This window comes from Phaethon aethereus, assembly GCF_964289735.1.
Source record: "Phaethon aethereus genome assembly, chromosome: 2".
In the NCBI taxonomy this organism is placed as follows: Eukaryota; Metazoa; Chordata; class Aves; order Phaethontiformes; family Phaethontidae; genus Phaethon; species Phaethon aethereus.
Window position 1 is genome coordinate 78,525,774 of NC_138582.1, and position 23,710 is coordinate 78,549,483.

General features: G+C 40.1%; 1 protein-coding gene across 1 annotated transcript in view; it reads left to right on the top strand.

Annotated features, from left to right (window-relative positions):
• Positions 1–6,372: 6,372 nt before the first annotated feature.
• Positions 6,373–23,710, top strand: part of FIGNL1 (fidgetin like 1) — a gene marked incomplete at its 3' end in the record, with an annotated part of 64,743 nt that continues 47,405 nt past the window's right edge. The window contains exons 1-4 of the mRNA XM_081996447.1: positions 6,373–7,232; positions 13,124–13,237; positions 13,913–14,032; positions 20,559–20,693. Coding sequence (XP_081852573.1) covers positions 7,032–7,232; positions 13,124–13,237; positions 13,913–14,032; positions 20,559–20,693 — 570 coding nt within the window. The 5' untranslated portion in view covers positions 6,373–7,031. The remainder of the gene's footprint in view (positions 7,233–13,123; positions 13,238–13,912; positions 14,033–20,558; positions 20,694–23,710) is intronic.

Below are 23,710 nucleotides of genomic sequence, written 5' to 3' on the forward strand. Positions count from 1 at the left end.
CATATCCGAGAATGTTAATCCCATGTGTATACCTGTTCAGAGCATGCAGTCACTTGAGTGGCATTTCAACTGCATCTGTGTTTCTTTCCTGAAAATAATGTTTCACAGAAGTGGTTCAAAGCACTTGCTTTTACAGCAACAGCCACAGCAGAAATGTCCCGGAGCGTGTAACGCAGACCGGGCGCGTGTGATCAAACAGTCACTGTCAGACTTGTTAATGGAGTTCATGGAGGGAAACACACACCAGCTCCCAGTTAACATAGGCAATGGCCGTTTCTCAGTCAGAGCAGCCTGCCTTTCGGGTAGCTTTTTGTGCCAAGCGTATTTTGGAGGAGGTGTGGGAGGAGGGGGAGATGCTGCTGCTGCATGTTGAATGCAAAGCGCTTGGCTGTGATAGGCTGAGGGGACGTGGGTACTCTGCCTATATATGCTGGCAACAGCATCCTCTGCGCTTTATAGCTGTCACTGAGGAGCAAAGACGGACAGACGAGAAGGAAAAACCTTACCAACTCGCTGTAAGTAACATTTTTGTCCTCAAAGCTTTGTGGTTATTGAATTCAAGTAGGTACATTTGGATTAATGCAACAATTGGTTACTTAGAGTGGGAGCTCAGCTAATGAACTCTGTTATTTTAGGGATAATCCAGGATGCTCAAAAAGCATTTATTTTTAACTGGTTTGCACAATGTAGTGTGCACCTCTCACTTTGTCTTTGCTTGCTTTTACATAAGTTGTATGTATGTCAGCTGTAAGTGTTTATGTACATTTATGCAGAAACCCATGTACCCAAAAGTTTGTATCTTGTCTTTCCAAGTGCAACAGTTCTGAACAACCAAGCAGACCTTGAGAGATTCTCTGCCAAATATTTTGAATAATAAAATTTTCAATATAAATACAATGCATGACTTTTTAGGGTGAGGTTTTCCTCAGAAATAACTGTTTCCCACCACTGTAATCAGACCTCAGAAGGGAAAATTGCTAAGTTGCAGACTCTGCGCCAGCGACAGCAATGAACAAAACCAGCAACTTCTAACTGGGAAATGAAATTTCTAAATAAAATGCAGAGCCTATAACATATATACCTAACACTTGGCTTGTGCAAAGGTAGAAGTACAAATTAGATCCAGTTCCTTTTTATTCATGCTGAAATAAAATTAATCCTGCCATCCTTATTCAGGCAATACTCCTATTGCCAACTGTAGAAGTGTAGAAGTTTAGCCTAACCATAGCAACAAGCTGCAAAAATCTTCAGCTTGTTGGGTTCAATAGCAGAACATCCTCATGGCTTCAGCGGTGTCACTGTGGCACCACAAGCCTTTAAATTACATTATATTGTGCAACTATCAGTTAGCAGAATAGGAAGTGCACTTGTCTTATTTATTGGAAAAATATACAGTTACTACTTTTTTTGAGCCAATGTAGCTATCAGTTTAAGGTGCTATTAATGTGTCTGTGCATTCTTCCTTTCAGTATTTAATAATAGGAGCTGCTAAAAGATTTTATTATGTTAGCTGTTTTTGATTTTACTTTGATGAACTGGAGAACTGGCACTCATAAAATTATACGTCAAATATACCTCTCTCCTCAGTTTTTCTCTTTTTCCTCCTTTTCCTCTTTTTTCTCTTTTTCTTCCGCATAACAAATTTCCTGGTAGTATTTAAATATCTTTTATATTTATATTTAGCTAATGCAAAACCAGATTCTAAACTAATAGAATGCTTTTTAACAGAAATAATGAATAAGCTGAATGTTATCTATATAATATTATACCTATAAATGTATTTAATACTTAATTGTGTGTAAACTGCTTATTTGTATGGTTTAGTTTCAAATTAAGTAGAAAATGGTTTGCAAATGAACATTATTCTGAATATACAATCTAAGACTAACAACAGTTTTCTGTAACTTCACTAAAATAAAATGTTGCCATCTTCTAATTTCAGTGCACTGAGGTAGAAGTAGTTTAAACAAAGCAGCAAAGGGTATGTTAACTTCAGATTGCGTAGTGTACTTGTCCTATGACAAAATAAAGCACAAAGGGTTTATATATGAATAATAAAAAAATACATTGATATAATTTAAGGTTTAACACGATTGTTCTTGTTTTTACCTGAAGTTAAGAGCAAACCTCAATCTTCTCCAGTAAAGTACAACTTGATCTGAAGAAGTATGCAGTGGTGACAATATCCATCAATTCTTGCTGGGAAGAAAAGTACTCAGGCATAATTTATGTTTGGTAAAATTGTATTTTATCAATCAGAGTGAGGTGGTCGATGAATTTGAATACAGACTGTGCTTACAAAGTTGTAGAGGTTGATAATTAGGCAGGGTGACTCCTTGGAAGCTGCGCTCTCCTCACTTGGGGTTCAGCTGGCAGATGTTGAATATGCAGAAATTCATCCTGGGAGGTGTGGGATCACTGAGAGCATGGAGCCTTTAGCGGTCTTTATGGGCCTTCAAGAAAACAGACCACTATTAAATACTTTAGAAAGAGGCTTTAATTTCTCTGTAATTTCCGTTTAGTTTTGGAAACTCGGCCTGTACTATTTTGCACTTGAGGTCGCTCCAACGTAGTGGATATTTCAAGTACACACAGATTGTAACACTCAGCCCTTCAGAAAATATGGATGCTCTCAAACAGTGTTTTCATTTTAGATGCTAAGGGCTGAGTTGTCTGAGGTATTTTGCTGTTTAGAAAATCACATTCTATATTTCAAAAAATATACCAGCATAGAGGCAAGATCTCTATGCATTGTGTTGTTGCATTGTATGTGTGTTGTATGTGCATGTGAGAGGAAGAAGAGAGAAATATTCTGTACTGGTAGAGAGGTGAAGTAATTTGCATTTTTATAGTACTAACCGGTAAGCATCACAATTGTCAGATATTCAGTCTACTGGATGTGGCTTCCATAGCAAGTAATACTTTCAAGCAGATGAAGTGAAATCTATAATGAACAGTTAAGGAAGAGAATAACAATAGGGATGAGAGTGTAAGCGGGTCTTGTCACTCACAGAAGAACAGTTATAAAATATGAGGTGAAAAGGAAAATTTAAATGACCACTGTGTTCCTGCAAGGATTATGCCTTCACAGTTCCCGGTGAGTTTTGTGTACTACAGTAGGTAAGGAATTTTCAGGCAAGGACTGTTAGGAAAGAAGATGCATGGATACCTAAAAATAGATGGATGTTATTTTAATTTCTCAGTATTGTCTTTGGGGGAAAGAAGAATGAAATACTTTGCTTCAGATTGAAGCAGATCAATGTATTTCACTGGATCAAACTGAACTGAAAGTTCATTAGAGGTTAACTAGATATTAGTTTATATCAATTTATAACACTGCTGCAACTGTGGCAGATTTGAGATGGATGGTTCATCCTCCCACTCTTTATGCTTAAGCTTGCTGGTTCAGTTACCTCTCCCATGCAAAACAGTGGGCTTCCCCTGTAATTTAATTCTTCATCCTGAATTTTGAGAACGCTATTGCAACAGTGTTTTATGACAGAAGTAGTGCAGCCAAAACAGTGTTAGGATGAGCCAGGGAACCTCCAGTTCTTGGGAAGAACTATAGTTAGCAAATAACAAATAAGATCTCTGTGATTATCTAAAATGTGTATTTTGTCAGACTGAGTTGACAAATTTCAGTTCCATGGTCATAGGCTGAAACCACAGAATGTGTTACTGATGTTTAGATCTAAATTTTATTGGATTATCCTGATACCCAAAAAAAACTTTGTCCAAACTGCTAATAATAAAAATGACAATAAATTATATCAGCATACTATACAGGAATAAGATGATGCAAATATTACTTGGAATAGAAAGAGATTTCAGATCCAAAAAAATCTAGGTGGTAGAAAAATGGTCACAAGATATATAACATAGTATCTATGTTGTGGTAATATGATAAAGTAAATTTATTTTTGTCTGTGTGTTTGTGAGCTGTTTTGAGCTTTCACATGATGCTATTTAATTTATGCCATTTGATTTATATTTTGGGTAAAGACCAAGCGATCCACAGAAGCTTCTATGTTAAATGATGCCCTATATTTGACTGATACAAAGTAAAGCTAGAGAGTGGTATGGTGATGCTCTTAACCTGTTCTGACATTGTACTGACAGTTCATTGGACCCACAGGTACTGAATGAGATGTTCAGCTGAACTGATCCATGCGTAAAAGTCTGTAGGAACAACTGTAAGTCAGTGGTGAGCAACTGCAGTGCTGGAAACACCGAATCCTCAAGTTCTGAGTCAGTTCGGACTTGGGCAACTCCCACTAATTTGGCAGTTATGGGTTAAATTCGTATTTTCACGGCTTTCATCTCTGAAACCAGAGAAAAAAATAACAGGTTACCACTTGCAAGTTCTTTAGAGCAAGGCTATAGCAATAAACTGACGAATGAAGTAGCATAAAAGAAATAATGACAGCCTAAGTTAAGGGTTAAGTTAGAGATACCTTGAAAAAGAAGTGAAAGTACAATATTTACATTTCTTCTGGCAAAAATGTCTAAACCAAAGAACTGTCCCTTAGGGTGTAATTAGATTGCTGCCACAGAGATGCATATTGATTGCTGCAGTTCATGCTGACTTACTTAGAAGGTGTATTAAAATTTTGAACTGTGATCAAAGATGTGCTAAATGAAGATGCACATAAGATTTTGGTTCATGAAGAACCATGGACTCATCTTGATTGTAAAGGAGTACAAACAAAACTGCTTGCTTAAACACAGTCTTTCAAAGGGGAGGTGACACACACAAAGCTGCCCACCAGAATCCTATGAGGACCGTAATGACTACTGGTAATGCGTTTCCGGCAACTTAGTAGCATGATCTGAGAAAGGTCCTAATTCCCCTTTCAGAAAGGCATAGAGAGAGCCAAATAAACACTTACACGATGGTTAAAGAGAGTAATATAACTCTAACAAGATAGCAACAAGAACAGCTATTCTCTGGGCGGGGCTAGACGTCCCTACTGTGCAGATCCTTGCTTTCCCAAGTGGTTGGTGACCTACAGCAGCACCCTGCCTTCTTAAATAGCAGCAGCAGCTGTGCCACACAAATCCCAGATTCTCTATTTGTAGCAGCAGAGATGTGTCTAGGATGGTGTTTATCAATGATGTCTTTCTTTTGTAATGTGACAGTACTAATTCAAATATAATAAAGACCAAGAGGGTCTCTCTTTTCTCAAAATTATGTCCTCAGTTACAAATCCTTAGCACAAATAACTGATATCTAAGGAATTGTCTCTTAATTACATTAATATTCACAGTGTGCTTCATATCATTATTTCCTTACAAAGTGAAGATCTGAAGGTACGTGAACTAAGCATAGTAATTCTTTACACCAGCAGTAACCTTGTTTCACTTGCCAATTTTCTTACTAGGTCCCAAGGAACAGTATCACTCACTCAATCTGACTGTATAAAGACTCTTGGATTTTTTTTAAATACTGTGGTCTCAACCTTGTATTCACTGAGCACTCAAAATGCACAGCCACATACAGTAAAAAAGATGGGCAGGCCAGGATGGCAGGAGCAGACACCCAAGCAATATGAATTTATGTTTGCACAGCACTTGGCAGGCAAACTGCAGCCCATCTCAGCCGAACCATACAGCGCCTTGGGTGTGCTCACACAGTCTCTGCCTAGCTCGAAGCACACCTAGAACTCCAGCCCAACATCTTGGAAATAGGGACAGCCCCAGGCAAAGAGCTTCCTCACATCTGCCTGCAAAATACAGTACAGATCAACTGTAAGTGAATTCTAATTGAAACCTCAGTAAGAAATAAGGTTTTGTAAATGGCACAGCATGTGCATTTACAGTAAAAGAGTAAGAAGCTAAATTTTGAGGCAAGACAGAAGGCAAGAGGTAGATAAAATGACAGGGCAGCACAGTGGATCACTGTGATAACTGCGATTATTATAGCTTCTTGTTATAAATTATAACAGACACACAGCATGCTGTTTCCTTAGACCTCCTCTTTATAAGGCGGGAGGGAGTTGATTATGTGCCGCGTGACAGTGCCACATCCTTGTGTCAACCAGCAGCAGCAGGGATTAAATCTGTGATACTTGAATCTTCATCGATGTGCCTCTACTGCTCTTCTGTGCTAAAGATACAGCCTATCTGTATTAAGCTAATTTACATCATGACGTAGGCATCAAAGATTTAACAGTGTGATTTACTTCTGTACAATGTCCAGCTAATACTGGAGTGGAGCAGAATGAAATGCTGTGTGGGCATTGGCCTAATATGCAGAAATAACAAAGCATATGGTCTTTTCAAAAAGGCCATATGAGTGTCGTGGTTTAACCCCCAGCCGGCAGCTAAGCCCCACGCAGCTGCTCGCTCACTCCCCCATGGTGGGACGGGGGAGAGAATCAGAAGAGTAAAAGTGAGGAAATTCATGGTTTGAGATAAAGGCAGTTTAACAGGTAAAGCAAAAGCTGCACACACAAGCAAAGCAAAACAAGGAATTCATTCACCACTCCCCATGGTGTTCAGGCAGGCAGGTGTTCAGCCATTTCCAGGGAAGCAGGACTGCATCACGCATAACGGTACTCGGGAAGACAAACACCATCACTCTGAATGTGTCCCCCCCTTCCTTCTTCTTCCTCCAGCTTTATATGCTGAACATGACACCATATGGTATGGAATATCCCTTTGGTCAGTTGGGGTCAGCTGTCCCGGCTGTGTCCCCTCCCAATTTCTTGTGCACCCCCAGCCTACTTGCTGCTGGGGTGGTGTGAGAAGCAGAAAATTCCTTGACTCTGTGTAAGCACTGCTCAGCAATAATGAAAACATCCCTGTGTTATCAACAGTGTTTCCAGCACAAATCCAAAACATAGTCCCATACTAGCTACTATGAAGAAAATTAACTCTATCCCAGTCAAAACCAGCACAATGAGTCATCCTAGAAATCATCTGAGCAACAGGTTTAAAACTAGCATTATTTTCTTTCAGAAGTGACTTCTCTTTTTTTTTTTTTTTTTTTTTAGGGTTTGTCTGATCATAAGTCCTAAATTCTGATACCCATGGATGCTGCAGAGTTCCGCAAGAGAGGGAAGGAGGTGGTGGACTATATTGCAGATTACCTGGAGAAGATAGATAAAAGACAGGTTTTCCCAGATGTGGAACCAGGATATCTAAGGCCCCTCATTCCGGACTGTGCACCCCAGGATCCCGAGAGCTTTGAGGATGTCTTTAAAGACATTGAGAAGATCATTATGCCAGGGGTAAGAAAAATGGATCTGTAGTGTACCGTTCAATACTGCATTTAGATTTTCAAATACTTTAAGCAAAGCGTGGACTGAAGGCTGTGCAGCTAGACCTTACGAACATAAGAATCCATGTTGATTAGCTTTTAGAAGGCAGGAGCCTGCTTACATCCATAGTTAAATATGATCTAACACTTTACACAACTAATGTTTTCTGTTCTTGCTAGAAATAGTCAAATCATTCTTTTGCTTCATGTGAAGCTTGCTTTTGGAAATAATTCCCTTTCCTCCCTTGAACTGGTTAAGGCAAAACTTCATAACTTTCAATTTCATGTGATATTTTTGCTACTTGCAAAGCACAGTAAATATTTTATAAAATAGGATTTTTATTAGTCTGCTGTGCCTAAAGTGTGCCTTCAAGCTGATCTTTAAATGTTAAAATTCTCTTAGGAGACTTCTTTTTATTAGAGAGTTGACTAGAAAGGATTGTCCCCAATACTTGTTCTGTTGACTTACTCTCCTAAATGTCAACTACTTCTAGTACCTTTTACGGCAGATGGCCACTACCTAAATATTAGTCCTTGGGTAGATCAGTGTTGGACAGAGAATGCAAAACAAAGTGTCTGGCATTTGTCCAGTTCTGAATCTTTCTTGTTTTCCCTCTCATGGTATACCTTTTTTATTTTAAATCTATGCTTGTCTCTGAAGGCCTGTAAGTAGCTTGAAGAGGACTGGGTTATTAGTAAATATTAATGAGGAATCTCTCGTTTGAATTTCTGCAGTAACCACTTTGGGTTGCTTCTCTGCATGTAGCTAGGTGATATGATGGCAATGTGACTGGACATGGAACCACTGTTCTGCAAATGTGTTTAGTCAGTGTACTATAATACCAATTCTTTTTCATTGACCAGTGTAAATATTTGATATTCAATATGACCTTATCTTGTTTCCCTTGGAGCCAACCTTGCTGTCCTTTCACAGGCAAAAGCTCCACTGAAGTCAATGGAAATCTCTCCAGTCTTCTCAAAGATTTATGGATGAAGTCTTAAATCCAACAGAATTAAATCAGTGCAGATTAGATAAGAGAATTATGTCACACACATGCAAATACTTTAATTGCTTGCTCATAGATACAATTGCTTTTCCTTTTTCATTGGAGGAAAATACTAACCAATTTTTTTTGTCTGTGAAGTAGAACAGAAAACACTTGGCTTTGAACACTTGAGAACATTCAATAAAATAATATCGAATTAAAAAATAAGGGATGAATCATTTGAGAATAGAAGGTGAGACATTCAATTCCAGTTAAGTCATCAACATGTCATGTTCCCTCTTAGCTAAATTGATTTTTTCTTGGTATTTACATGCCCTGCAAATAAATTTACTTTTACAAAGTGATATATTCTGAAGAAGAAATGCTTTATCCAAAACTTTCCTCTGGTGTGAAATGTTAGTGTTTGTGACACAAAGAGCACAAGTGCATGAATCCCCATTATTATAGTAACTCTGATTCTGTCTGTGTTGTTTATACTAAATACTGAAGATTCACATGAGCACAGAATCACAAAGTCATAGTATAGTAGAGGTTAGATGACACCTCTGGAGATCATTTAGTCCACCCCCACTGCTCAAAGTGGAGTCAGTTAAAGCAGGTTGCTCAGGACCATGTCCAATTGGGTGTTGAATATCTCCAAGGATGAAGTCTTCACAATCTCTCTGTTGTCCTGTTCCAAAGTTGACCACCCTCACCGTAAAAAAGCTTTTTCTCGTGTGTAAGTGGAATCTTCTGTATTTCAGTTGGTACACATTTCTTCTTGTCTTGTCACTGGATACCACTGAGAAGAATCTGGCTTCATCTTCATTACACCCTCCCATGAGGTGTTTATACACATTAACAAGATACCCCCTGAGCTTTCGGCAGGCTGAACAATCCCTGCTCTCTCAGCTTCTTGTCATGACAGGTGCTCCAATCCATTAATCATCTCCATGGCCCTTCACTGGAACCACTCCAGTATGTCCATGTCTTTCTTGTACTGGAGAACCCAGAACTGGACACAGCATTCCAGGTGTGGCCTCACCAGTGCTGAGCAGAAGGGAGAGATCACCTCTTTTGACTTGCTGGCAACAGTTTTTCTAATGTGGCCCAGGATGCTGTTGGCCTTGTTTACTGCAAGGGCACATTGCTGGCTTATGTTCAGCTTGTCCACCAGGACCCCCAGGTCCATTTCTGCAGAGCTGCTTTCCAGCCAGTTGATCCCTGGCCTGTACTGGTGCAGGGGTTTATTCCTCCCCAGGTACAGGATTTTGCATTTCTCTGTTGAACTTCATGAGAGTCCTGTTGGCTCATTTCTGCAGCCTGTTGAGGGTCCCTTTGAATTCCAGCATGACCATACAGTGTACCAAACGTTCCTCCTAGTTTTACATCATCTGCAAAACTGCTGAGGGTGCACTCTGTCCTATCGTCCAGGTCATTAATGAAGATGTTAAACAGTACTGGACATAGTATTGGTTCCTGGGGTACACCACTGGCCTCCAGCTGGACTGTGCCACTGATCACAACCCTATGAGTCTACCAGTTTAGCCAGTTTTCACTCCACTGTCCACTTATGTAGTCCGTATTTCATCAGTGTGTCAGTAAGGGTGTGACAGGAGACAGTACTGAATGTCTTAACAATATCCTGTGCTCTCCCCGTGTCCGCCAAGCCAGCATCTTGTAGAAGGCTGTCGGGTTGCTTAGGTATGATTTCCCCTTCATAAATCTTTGCTGCCTAGCCCCAATCACCCTCTTGTCCCTAATATGTTTGGAAATAGCTTCAAGGTTCTGTCATCTTCCCTGGGACTGAGGTGAGGCCTGTAGTTTCCCAGATCCTCCTTCTAGCCCTCCTTGAAGATAGAAGTGACATTTGCTTTTTTCCAGACCTCAGAAACATTCCCCCGTTGCCATAACCTTTCAAAGATATCTGAGAGTAGTCTCAGTGACATTGTCTAGCTCTTGCAGCACTTGTCAGTGTGTCCCATTAGGCTCCATGGACTCCTATTCACGAGGGAATGTCTTATCTCCATTTTATAAATGAGGAACTGGGCTTCTTCAGAGAGAATGAGTAATACGACAGAGGTCATAAAACCTTGTTTTGCCCATAAGCTATCAGTGGCCCATAAGTGATTCTTGTTTCCTTCACGTTGACATCTTTACTGTGTTAGTTGTGTTCGGATATTTGCTACTTATTGGCTGATTTAAAATGTGAAAATGGTGTTCCTTCAGAGGAGCAAAGATATTGTGTAAAGTAACAATGCAGTATCCATTGCTGTCTTTACCTTATAGGAGAACAAGCATTCATGAGTGGTAAAACTTCTTTATAGAGACTTCTTGTGAGATTGGATGTAGACCTTCAAAAGGCAATCCACTACATGATGCTAAGTTCCTAATAGTAATGCAGGAACTGAGGGAGCAACTGCTAAACTCTGATCTCCACAGCAGGAAGCCAAGGTGGAAGGGATCTGCATATAAAAATATCAGTGGGAGTCACCTTTCTCTCTGAGAGTTGCTTTGTTCTCTTGAAATATATCTCCTTTTTCAGAGCCAAAAATGATCAAGTTTAGTTCTAACTGCAAATAGCAGTACTGAAGACGCTAGTTTTCCTCACATTGAATCTTTTATTCGATGAACTTTCAGCTGAAATACCTATCCTTAGCACGTGGTAAAGGAAGACTCTTGCTTAGACTAAGCAAGCCACAGAAAGACAGACATCCTCAGAAGAAATCTGGGAAATGAAATGTCTCTGAGAAGCATTATAGTGGTAATTATTGAATCCAAGACACTTGTGTATCACTGTTTATCAGCAGAGGGCTGAAAAAACAAGCATCAATTTTGTCACACTCTTTGCAATATTTGACTAAGTGTGTCTGTTCCAACATGGCAAAAGAAATGAATTTTACAGCTGCTTCAAGCAAAGGGGGAAGGGAGGCGGGGAAGAACCGCAGCTGCACTTGCCCTAGGGCTTTTGGCTTTTTCGCTTTGTGTGAGTGGTGCAACTGGAATCTGCTGTGTTTCATCAAACAAATGGCTCCCAGCAAGTACGCAGTTTAACTTGATTAACCCAAGATGAATGTCACAAGTCTTACAGATCACAGAGGATTAGAGCTGGGGAGATGAACAGTGGCAGCCCTGGCTCATTATGGACGTCAGTGAAAGTCTGTGCATGTGGGTCCTATCAGAGACTGCTGTTTATTGGGTATTTTTAAATCTGTTTATTATTTTCATGTGAAGAACCAAGTCCCATTCTATTTTTTTCTGGTTTGTGAAGGAAGGTGTTTGCCACAAGTGCTCTAAAACTTTATTACAGCAAAGAAAGAGATCCTGACCAGATATAAAAGATACAGCTAAAAATGTTCACAGTGGCTTGTCTTTGGATACCTGATTTGAGCAGGTTTTGATCTAGTGACCAGTAAAAGTGAAATCCTGAACATACCAGGTACCGGGCTAGTTTAGACTGTGCAAAATTGTAGTGGATAGGAGTTGGTTTCATATGAAACAGATAGGGGCATCCAAAATATTATATATGGTATTCTACAGCAGAGAAAGAGATATCTGATTCATTGTGTATACAACTGTCTTAACAGTTTCCCCTTAGCATGGAGCATGTTCCTTAAAGAAGAGCTGGTTGTTGGCATGAAAGATATTAGAAGAGGAAATAAAAGGGATGTTTGCAGCACACAGAACTGTGCAGCGCAGTGATCCCTGAGTTAGCTCCAGAACCAGAAACGTTATCACAGACTGGGAGAGAGGGGAGTGTGAAAGGTAAAATTCATTAGAGGTGGGAATGTGGAACAAAACAGTAAGGAAACACTGAGCTCAGGCAAGTGATGCTCTCGAGATGCTCTTACCATCCTCCAGTTGTAACAGAACTCCAGTATTTAAAAAAAAGAAAACAAAATGGTACAAGAAAAGGCTAGGCTTCAATAGCTCAGCAGCTTCTGGATTTCCAGGCAAGGAAAGATCTTACACACATTCTGCTGAATTCTCGTTTATAGTCCATCTGATCCTCTAGAAGCACTTTTTTCTAAAATTTGCCTTTTATCTTGAATGTGAAAGCTGTTTTTGCCAAACATATCGTATCACATTATTTCTACTGAGCATTACAGTGTGGCAGTACATGCCCTGTTTTCAGATTTTGTTAGATTGGAGCTGTGGAGCACTATCAAGTCTCTCACAGATGCATAAAAACTGCTTAGACATTGCATAAGATAATTCTAAATATCGCTGCTGCAGGACAATTGACTACAATTTGTGCAGTTATTGTGTTGTTCTCTCATATTGGTACATATAAAGTGGAATTGTACATATATCACAACTTACTATAGGGAGATGATAGTTTAATTTTCTACGGAAGGTACTGGATACTGGAATGGATTGATTCATTTTGTCATGAGGAGCTGTTTGGCCAGATTCTATGCCTGAATTTTAGCAAATAATGCCAGAGTGTGGGCAGGAGAGTTCTGTGGACCTCTGCTGCACTGAAGACACTCTCGCTAAGTCCGTCACAGGACAGAGATGAAAGAACAAAATACTGGAGTCCCTGAAAGCACAGGCTCAAAAACAGTGCCCTACACAGAAACTCACACTGCCACTGTCCATGCGATTCTTGTCTTCTAGGCAGACAAATGGAGAACTCTGATTTTGGAACTGTTGGGAGGTGGGGGCAAGAACTAATTTATTTCTAATTTGAGTAAAAGATAGATAAAAAATTGAGAAAAAACAAGGTGAGCCTTTCTAAAAAAGGGGATCCTGTGTTACAGCCAGGTAGTTGAGAAGCGTTGACTGGTCCCAACCTCTCATCTTTTCTGATTTTGTGACTATTTGTTTCTGCTTCCTGAATCAGTTAAAAATTACTGTTTTTGCTTTAATACAGATGACTCACTGGCACAGTCCGTACTTTTTTGCCTACTTCCCTGCAGCCTCTTCCTTCCCAGCTCTTCTTGCAGATATGTTGTGTAGTGGAATAGGATGTATGGGCTTCTCTTGGGTAAGTTTACTAGGGTATGTACTGCTATGTGGTAATGGTGTTTCACCTTGCCAAGATTTTAAGCATTTCAGTAACATTCTTCAATGAAATTATTGATTAATAGCAGTGAAGTCACGGCTATTTTTATAGATAAACTTCCTTGACTAATTAAGAGTTTTCACCTGAATGACTCTAGTAATAAAAGGCTATTTCCTCTTAGAAGTTTTGCCCTTGAAAAATCACCAGCATTTAGAATTAGTGGTAGCAGTGCAAACTTACTGGTAATTCATTTAGTAGTATGACTGTTGCCTGTCACCTGGTGTTGTTACTTCTCATCATGTGGACGAATGGAAAACTGTGTTAAAAACCCCCACATTCATATGAGATGGGCATTTCTCGAAGGAGGTTAATACTTGATGTCGAAAAAAAAAATATGAAAGATGCAAATCCCAGCTTTGACATTTGATAATCATGGTTCTCTGTGAGGAACAGTTTGATTTTTTTTTAGTAAGTATTAGAAACAACATGCACAAAATGGTCTTCAGGTCCCTAATTTAGCTGGTGAAGTTAGTCAGTTAGTCTCTTCCTCTATAGTCAAAAGAGAGAGACAGAGAGTTATTCTTGCTCTGGTGGATCCTATTTTTCTTCATGGTCTAGTAGATTAGGTTATTCCCTCTGTTCTATTTTTTAACACAGGCCGCAAGTCCAGCTTGCACGGAGCTGGAGACTGTCATGCTGGATTGGCTAGGGAAGTTGATTAATTTGCCTGAAGAGTTTTTAGCTGGGAAGGATGGCCAAGGTGGAGGAGTCATTCAGGTAAGAGGGGACATGAAAAAAGAATATGGGGTGAGTTTCTGGGCTTCATGATTTTGTAAAACCTTCATATCAAAACACTAATAAAGGAAAGATGTATTTTTTCTGCCACATGGGTTCCTTTCAGATTTTCAGAAAAATTTATGCTCTTTGAGGATGTCCATAGGTGGATAGGATCATTGATGAAAGTAATGGTTTTGTTTTCAGTGCAGCCGAATTCTGAAACGCTCCTCTATGTGAAGAATTGTTAGTAGTTCAACTTAACAGCATAATTTGGGCTTAAAATTCGAATCATAATATTGAAAAATCATATAGGATGGAAATTTTAATTTGTTGATCAAGTGAAGTGAGCTCATACTTACCAGCAATGTGCAGCAATGTTTCATGGCTGAAAATAGAAAAAAAATTCTCAAATAGAAATATATCTGAGGATTTTGAGTACAGCATCATGAAAACTTGTTACAAAGGCTTCTCTGAATTCCACCTTAGACATGTTCAATTATTTACCTTGGTCAGTTTTCAAAAACAGCCTTCCTTTTTCTCAGGAGAAAAGTGTCAGAGATTAAGCAATGGATAAGAACATAGGAGAGAATCTTCTATAAGTAGAATGTAGTAGAAAGTCTATTAATCTTTGTCAAAGAAGTTGAACTTATTTTAAGAAGTTTTCCTTATATAACAAAATGAAATATTGGAATATTAAAATAAAATTAAGAGATGCTTAAAGTTTGAACCTAAACAGTTCCATCAGTAGATAATACCATTTTCAGACTACACTGCAGTATCCAAAATAGAACAAAACCCTGAAACTTTGACGCTGACTGCTTAATGAAAGCCTACAATGTCTGAACAGATTAACTGTACAATAGCAAATATATCATCAGTGAGCAAACTTGCATGCATAATGAAGTGATATTGTTTGTCAGCCAAGGCTCCACTAGCGCATGGTCTTTCTGCAAATGCAGACTCTGCTCACAGCTATTAATCTAACTAAAATAGGTCTCTACTATGAAAAAGACTTAATTTTAAATAGTTGTTCTGTGCTCCTTTGAAAATCTCTGGAGACCGGTCATGGGAGGCCAGGGCACAATCCATTTTATCCTGAAACAGGCTTCTAAAATACATCCGAATTACATGCTAGAAGTGGGGGCTTCTTTCTTTGATCTCAGCTGCAAATGCTTACAGCATATCCCAATGAACTCTTCCCACATCTTCCAAGGCAAGTATGAATTTAACCCAATTGCTATGATTCTCCTAGGCAGAGCTGCACCTACACCAGTGTATTTCCAGAATAACTCCTTACTCATCTGCTTGCTTTGCTAGAATCTTTTTCATTATGTTTACTAGGGAGGGGGTTATGCTCAAGAAATCAAGCTTTCATCATGCGTCTCAACAGCATTTATTTTGTACCAGTGAAAGCAACCAATTGTGCCTGATGGTTATCAGCAGGAAATATTGCCCATCCAGGCTGACAATGCTGGATTGCCCATCATTTTCATCAGAAACCAGTCAGTTTCAAGAATCAAAAGTGAGGTCTGTGTTCCTGCTTACGATGAAGTCATTTGTGCTGCAGATCTTTTTGTCTTGCTCTTGAAACAATAATGATACAAATAAGAAAGCGTGAGGCAAAGACAACATGAGCGTGTGAAAGTGCCAGTCATTCTCTTGGTAAATACCAAGTAATTATTGTGGTATTGGGTAAAACTGAGCCTGGGAAAATTGGCTCTTAATTACATTTGGAAGTTTGTGTCAATACGAAGCACTTTGTTGTTGTGTGCAGGATGACACTTCAATATGGCAAAAGATGAAAGAAAATTTCAGTTCAGAGCTCTGATGGACATGAACATCAGCTCTTGCTGGTATTTCTTCCGCCACTTGAGCCTGCTTGCCATGGCAACCTTTGTTTACTTGTAGTAAAAGGAAAGGTATCATCATCCTTCACTTAATGCAGAATACAGCATTCAAGAGGAGAAAAAAACAGCTTTTAAAAATAAGTGAGAAAGCAACTTTCTTCCTGAAGCATGTATTCTGCTGTTCATTCTAGATAAACTGCTGAAAAGTGTACCTACTTTAAATTTTAAAGAATTTTCTTATTCTGCAAAGAAAAATTATTTTACAGGTAAAACAAAACGAGAGACAGCCTATCTTTGGCCTGGCAAAGAACACTGCTGATTTACCTTTCTTGTCAGTGAGCCAAGTAGTTAAAGAACCATGTTTTTTTTTTCCTCTAAAATATTTTGTGCAAGACTTTAGTGCCGAGTGGCTAGAAGAGCCCAAACCAGGTTCTGCAAATCCTGTAAGTTTCAGTATAAAAAAGGTGACTTACAGAAACTGGGGCAAGGTGAAAAAGCCTACATCTATCTTGAGACCTCCAGAAGCATTTCAAAGTTGCTGGATTCAGGTGCCTTTAGGCTATGTCCCAGCTCTATATCAGGAGGCAAGATTCAGCTGGGCAGCAGGCCCTTTCCTGTTCATCCTTATTTCTGTGTAAGAAAATTCATACAAGAACTGTTGTATACACTTACTATGCACCAGCCTGGATGAACAGCCATGATGCCAGGACGTCTTGTGGCACTCCTCAGAAGGCTGAGGCTATTCTTAAGCCTAAGTCGTTTGCCCACCTAGCAAGGCAGTGTCCAGAATAGCGGGGGCTTAAATTTCCAGATATCAAATTAATGTCTTCTTAACCTTTGGAATTTCCTACAGCCATTTTCTTTTATATATTTGTGTGCATTTCTTTAATATGAATATTCCTTACATGTCCTGGAAGACACTTAACAGTTTTACAGGGCTTTATCATTGCCAAAAAAAAAGAAAGGAAAAAAAGCCATTTTCTCCACATATATTTGAAAGATTTTAATGTATCCCCTTAAATATATATTTTAATAAAAGTAATAATATTATTTCCCACATATTAAATGCAAGGGTGATAGAGTGAACTTTACTGTGAAGAACCCAGGTTTAGAAAGGTTGTTTTGAGTGACTTTCCCAATATGAGATGGAATTAGGTCTTGCACACAGGCTTTACGTTGCCCAACTTCATTATGAGGACGTACAACTTACCTGAAAAACTGTATGAACATCACAGTAAGTTGCAGTGGTTTGCACAAATGAAAAGTATTCTCACCTACTGAATTGCTGGAAAGGGTATTTCAGGCAACATTGTCTGATAGTATACGCTCATTATGCAGGTCTTCTGATTATGTAGCGTTCATTAGAAGATTATATACTGCTTGAAAAAAAAAATAGGAAAAAAACACAGCTTCTTAGAAAATAGGCGATGTTGTTGACTGTAAAACATTCCTTGCATCTGCTGGACACCCAGGACTCGAGTCATCATATTCTATCTCACAGGACTGTCAGGAAGTGCAGGCATATTTTTTTCACTGTTAGTTAGATAATATTGTGCTGAGCATGGGAGAAATTGTTTTTCTAACAAAGACATCATGACAGAGTTTCTCATCAGGAACCTTATGCTTACTTTGTGAGATTCATCTCACGTTTTGTCAGATGAAGTTGAACATACAAGAAGGTACCTTTAGAGGAACCATTTATCTCAGTCCAGAATATTTGCCTAAAATAGATGGAACTATTGCATTCTGGATATGCTTGCCTCTCTCCACTGAATACTAAGGGACCCTAAGCAATTATTTTATCTATCATCTCAGATGTTTAATTTTTTAGACAGATAAAATAAATGAATTGGATCTTGAAAGTTCTTTATGTGTGAGATGGAGATAATTGTGTGCACATGCTCTTGCATCATGAGTTTTGAGAACTACGAGCAGGCATGACTTCTCAGTGTTCAGATATTCCAATGAGTATTCTGAATATCTGGCTACAGACCATATGCAGATTAAGACTCAATGGGGAGATTGCCAAATTATATTTTCTGTAATCAATAGACAGAATTTCCTTCACCCCTTGCCTCCACATGGAAGTTCTATTTTACTTGACCCAAAGAGGGATATTTGTTTTCCAATACCATTCTGTATCTGTAATATTTCCCTCAGTTGCCATAATGCTGTATGCAGCAGCAGCTATAAAAAATGCACAGAAATGTCTCCAGCTCGTGTTTGTGGTCTGATGCGGACCCTGGGGTCTACATTCCTCAAATCCCACACCACTGGAAAGGCAGATAAAATATACTCGCCATGGCAGTACATTTAGTAAATGTTTAGGGACTGTCCTTTTTCCTGCTTACCCCATTCATGAGGCTGTTGAATTTCATCTGGATTGAGTTACTTACTGTTGAGATGTTGACATGTGTAGAAGGCAGCTTTCTCTCATATAAATAACTCAACTAACTTCAGTATTAGAAGAAAATCTGAGGTCACTGCGATCATTCTCATGTATGAAATCTGTAGGATCAGGCCCACCTTCAGGGAAGAATATTTAAACATATGTTGTAATTAGTAAGTATACACAGGTCTTCAACAGAGGGAGGATAGAGGGAGGATAAGAAACATCACTCCAAAATTAGCTTGTTGACACTGGGGATATTTCAGAGACATACTTATTAATATAAGCAACTGTATTCATTACACTGTTACGAGCCTGGCAGAGGAAGATTGACAAGACAGTTGTTCAACTTCGAAAATACCTAAAAACTCGATCTTGCATATGGACACCCAAAACTATTGAAATTTATGAATGTGTGTTTACAAACTGTTACTTATAGTTTAAAAGAGCAATTTAGAGCATGTTTCATCTTCCTGTTGTAGAGGAAACCCATAAAAAGAATTTGGGGGAACTTGTATTCTCTTGTGAAATTTACAGATCAATTGATACAAAAAATTCCCCTCTTCGTTGTCGCAGAGCATCCAAGACACAATTTAAACTCATGTTTTGTGAGTCAAAGTGCAATTTAGAAATAGTGTGTGACTGTTCCTTTCATCTGTGTTTTTGATGAAGAAAACGTACATAACGAATACTTTGAAATGCAGTTAGCTATATTGAATCATAGCTTTTTTGCTTTTTCAATGTTTTTTCTCTTTTAGCCACAATAATTGACTTGCCCGGGGTAACTCTAAATGTTAAATAAATGTTACAATTATGCATGTTGCTCGACAGAAATGAGAGTTGACAGTCAGATTCTGATGGAAGTTAAATGTGCGAAAACCCAGAGTAGCAGAAATCAGCAGTTACTTTGCCATTGTTACTGGTCAGCAAACAAACGGTGCCTGGTTCGAGCGCCTTTTCACATGGTCTGTGAGTCCAGCTCTCTAGCAGTGATTGCAAGGCTGGTGCCTAAACTGAACAAGCGTAGAGATTAAAGAGAGCAGACAGAGGTATCAGGAAGGAGGAGACCGACATCAAATAGAGATTCCTCCCTTGCTGTCACACATATTCTTAAAAAGCATGAGATTGCACAGCTTCTTATATGAAAGTTCTATTAACAACTTCACAAATCCATACATGTGGTGGGTTGACCCTGGCTGGAGGCCAGGTGCCCACCAAAGCCGCTCTGTCACTGCCCCCCTCAGCTGGGCAGGGCAGGAAAATACAAGGAAAGGCTCGTGGGTCGAGGTAAGGGCAGGGACATCACTCAGCAATTACTGTTACGGGCAAAACAGACTTGCCTTGGTGAAACTTAATTTAATTTATTGTCAATCAAATCAGAGTAGGATAATAAGAACTAAAACCAAATCTTAAAACACCTTTCCCCTACCCCTCCTTTTTTCCTGGGCTCAACTTCACTCATGATTTCTCTCCCTCCTCCCCCCGAGCGGCACAGGGGGACGGGGAATGGGGGTTGTGGTCAGTTCTTCACACGCTGTCTCTGCCGCTCCTTCCCCCTCAGGGACAGGACTCCTCACACTCTGCCCTGCCCCAGCCTGGGTGCCCCCACGGGTGCCGTCCTTCAGGAACAGACGGCTCCAGCCTGGGTCCCCCGCGGGGTCACAAGTCCTGCCCGCACCCCTGCTCCAGCCGGGGCTCCTCTCCCCACGGGGCCACAGGCCCTGCCAGGAGCCGGCTCCAGCGCGGGCTGCCCACGGGGTCACGGCCTCCTTCGGGCATCCCCCTGCTGCGGCGTGGGGCCCTCCCCGGGTGCGGGTGCAGATCTGCTCCCCCGTGGAGCTCCATGGCTGCCGGGGCACAGCCGGCCTCACCAGGCTCTTCCCCAGGGGCTGCCGGGGAACCTCTGCTCCGGCGCCTGGAGCCCCTCCTGCCCCTCCTGCTGCCCTGGCCGGGGGGGCTGCAGGGCTGCGGCTCCCACACCTTCTCACTCCTCTCTCCGGCTGCAGTTGGTGTTGCCGGGTGTTTCCCCTCCTTAACCCCGTCACCCCAGAGGCGGTGCCACCGTCGCTGATGGGCTCGGCCTTGGCCAGCGGTGGGTCCCTCTTGGAGCCGCTGGCACTGGCTCTGTTGGGCACAGGGGAAGCTTCTGGCAGCTCCTCACAGAAGCCACCCATGTAGCCCCCCGCTACCAAAAGCTTGCCACACAAACCCAGTACAATACAGAAGAAAACGCTGCTTTTCTTCTTCTGCAATGTCTTCCTTTTGAACCTTCCTTCAATTTGTCCCACAGGGCAGTGCAAGCGAAGCCACCTTGATTTCACTGCTTGCTGCAAGAACAAAAACTATCAGACAGATGCAGTCAGAAAAACCTGAGCTAACAGAAGCAGACATCATGGGCAGGCTGGTGGCCTATACTTCTGATCAGGTGAGTACCTCTCAAAAACATGGAAACGTGAGGTCTATGCTTAACAATTTCAGCCATCTCAATAGGCAGGTGAATTAAGTATAAACTCTTTGGATTGGTGACTATTTGGTTTTGCTTGTTTAAATCTTCTTGTCCATCATAAGCAAGCTGGAATCTCACGTGTGCTACCGTAACACAACGAATAAATATCCGGAGGTCCATGTTATACAAGTAGTGCTTCTTTACAAAAAGAGCTCATTTTATGTAAATACACTTAGAATCACAGAATCATTAAGGTTGGAAAAGACCTTTAAGATCATCAAGTCCAACCGTCAACCCAACACCACCATGCCCACTAAACCGTGTCCTGAAGTGCCACGTCTACACGTTTTTTGAACACCTCCAGTGATGGTGAGTCCACCACTTAGTTTCAGTTGTGTTGAGTAAGTCTAGACCATCTTTTGTTGCATCTAGGCTTGTGTGCCCCTGTGTGTACACGTTATTTTCCTCCTACATACATGTGTAGACAAACACATATACATCTTCCCCCTGTAAGCATGCATGGGTGCAGGTGCATGCACACAGACAGACCTAGTGCATGAATATAAAGCAAATTGGTCATAGTACTTGAAGAAGCCCAAAACATTTTTTTTTTTAAGAAAAAACCTCCTAAGATCTCCATGTATCAATCCAACTAAGAAATCTGTAAGAAAACAGAAAGCATAATCCTTGATTTCTGACTGTGAGTGGTATTTAGCAGACTGAGTTAGGCTAAATTCTCAGCAGGCCAGGATCACAAGAGGCTTTTACTGTTAATGAAAGCAAATTTTAGCCTTGTGAATTCTGCTCCTACCTTTCAGACACACTAATTCTACTGAAGGGCCAAGCAATGTTGTTTCTCTCAGTAGCAGTGACATTTTCTTATCTAAATGTCAATGAGATAGAAGTCTTAGTACATGATGTTTAGTTTAAAGTAATATCTGATTATGCAGAACAAAATGGCTGGGTTTAAGGCTTACCTTGTTTTACTGCTGAGTGTATGTTAAAAAGCACTGGAGAGCAAGTTAAAAGCACACTTGTTCTCTGTTGGTGGGAAGAGGGACTACACTTGTAGGGTGAGAAGAGTCAGGACAAGAAAATATGAGGAAAGATAACTGTTTTCAAAAGGCATAAAAGCTGTTTGTCCTTTTTTGCCCTAAGGTCTGTGTTGCACAGAACGCCAGTCCCAGAGCTCAAACCCTGACCCAGTGATGCGCAAAGCCTTTTACTTGTTTTCATTTTTTGACCCGTATAAGTGGCTGACCTGAAATGAGGACTGACAGGCCTTCCTGCTACTGAAGGTCAGAGGATCTTATGTTTACAGAAGGATTTGCCTTAAGATATTGCTGACCTTTCAAAGCAGATTGTTGTAGAGCTCACCGGTCTTTCTGCATTAAGAACAGACCTGTGTGACTCATAGGCAATAATCCGCAAAAGAAAGTAAGCCTAAGCCGTTCTGTGGGAGAGCAAAACACGGACCGGCAGAGCACAACGCTGCAGGAATGCATTAGAAGGGAGGTAAGAAGTTGGCCAGTAAGGAGACTCAGAGCAGAAAGCTCAACTCAGATCTCATATATCTGGGGAGACCATTTTAGCTTCTCAGCATTTTGGGAATACCTGTATCCCATTTACATAATTTTGCTTTCTGTTAATGAGTACAGAGCAGTACTGGCAACAAAGCTTTCCTCAATAACTACTTGGGGTTTTGGAGACAACAGAAGAGGATCCCCATCTGTTTCAGTGCCTGGGCTATGCTGGCTGAGCCTTCTCTTGCAAGGGACACTGAATGTGAGACCTCAGAGCTGAGAGGAATATCCAGCTACCCCTGACAGTAGACACCTGACTGTTTGGGACCAGGACAGAAGTCAGGATAGTTTTTTGATATTCTCAAATTTTCTCAGACCATTCCCTTCATCAGCCTTTTTTTGGCCGTGTTTCTTTGGCTACTTTAAGCAGCTGCCCACTCATTTCACTGATTTCTCTTTGGTTCCTTGCTCTCCTCCTCAGTACTTTGCTGAGGACTAGGTATTCCATGGAGCAGCAGGTCGCTAAAGATTTGTTACAATGCAAAAGCATCTTGGCAGTTTTAACCTTAAGATTGTGAATGGCTGTAGTTATCAGACAGCCTTACTACAATTTTGGAGACTTGAGAAAGGAATTCTGAGGTTCTGACTGGCTAACAACCTCAGTGTATAAATCATCTACAAAATACCTCTTTCTATTTCACACTTGAATGAAGTATGGGATCGCTATGGTACACACATTGTTTTCTACTTCAAAAGCAGTTAGTTATATTTCAAGTCTAGGCTTCTGTATTTTCTCAAGCTGGTGCCTAATTAGTTTGACAAAGTACTTTAACAAGAGGCATTGCTGAGGTACAAGTTAATAGTGAATCTGCCTTTAAAATGTGTCATTCTAGGGATATGTGAAGTTTAAAGGTAGAAACTTTATCTTCATCTGGTCTTGTTTAATCTAAGTTTGGCCTTAATCTTTCCCATGATTATATGCTAAATTAGAGTAGAATTAGTAAGTGCTCTTGTAGGCACTAGCAAGAACCAACAAGGGTAGGATGGAGCTTATGAATGAGAATAGTCATGAAAAGTGAGGAATTTTTCAAATTAATGATGATTAATGAAATTGTAGAAGTTGGAAGGTAAAACAGTTTTATTTGGTTTTAGTCATGCTCTAAAGGAGAGTCTTTTGTGGCTAAACGTACCTTTTATTGTTAATAGAGTTATTGTAGTATTGTACTTCACAGTTTTATAAGAATTTCTTAGTGGTATCTTTGTTTTTATTTACTGAGATGTACTTTATGTTCTAAAAAATATTATTTTAGGGGAATTCACATAAAATGGGTTATAAATAAAATAACATATTGGGAATGAATGAATGATTGAACCACAATTTATTCAGTAGGTAATCTAAAAAAACAATGGTAATGTAAGAAAATATCTCAGTCTATACCATACTATGATGGCATATCATTTAAGGTTCAGCAA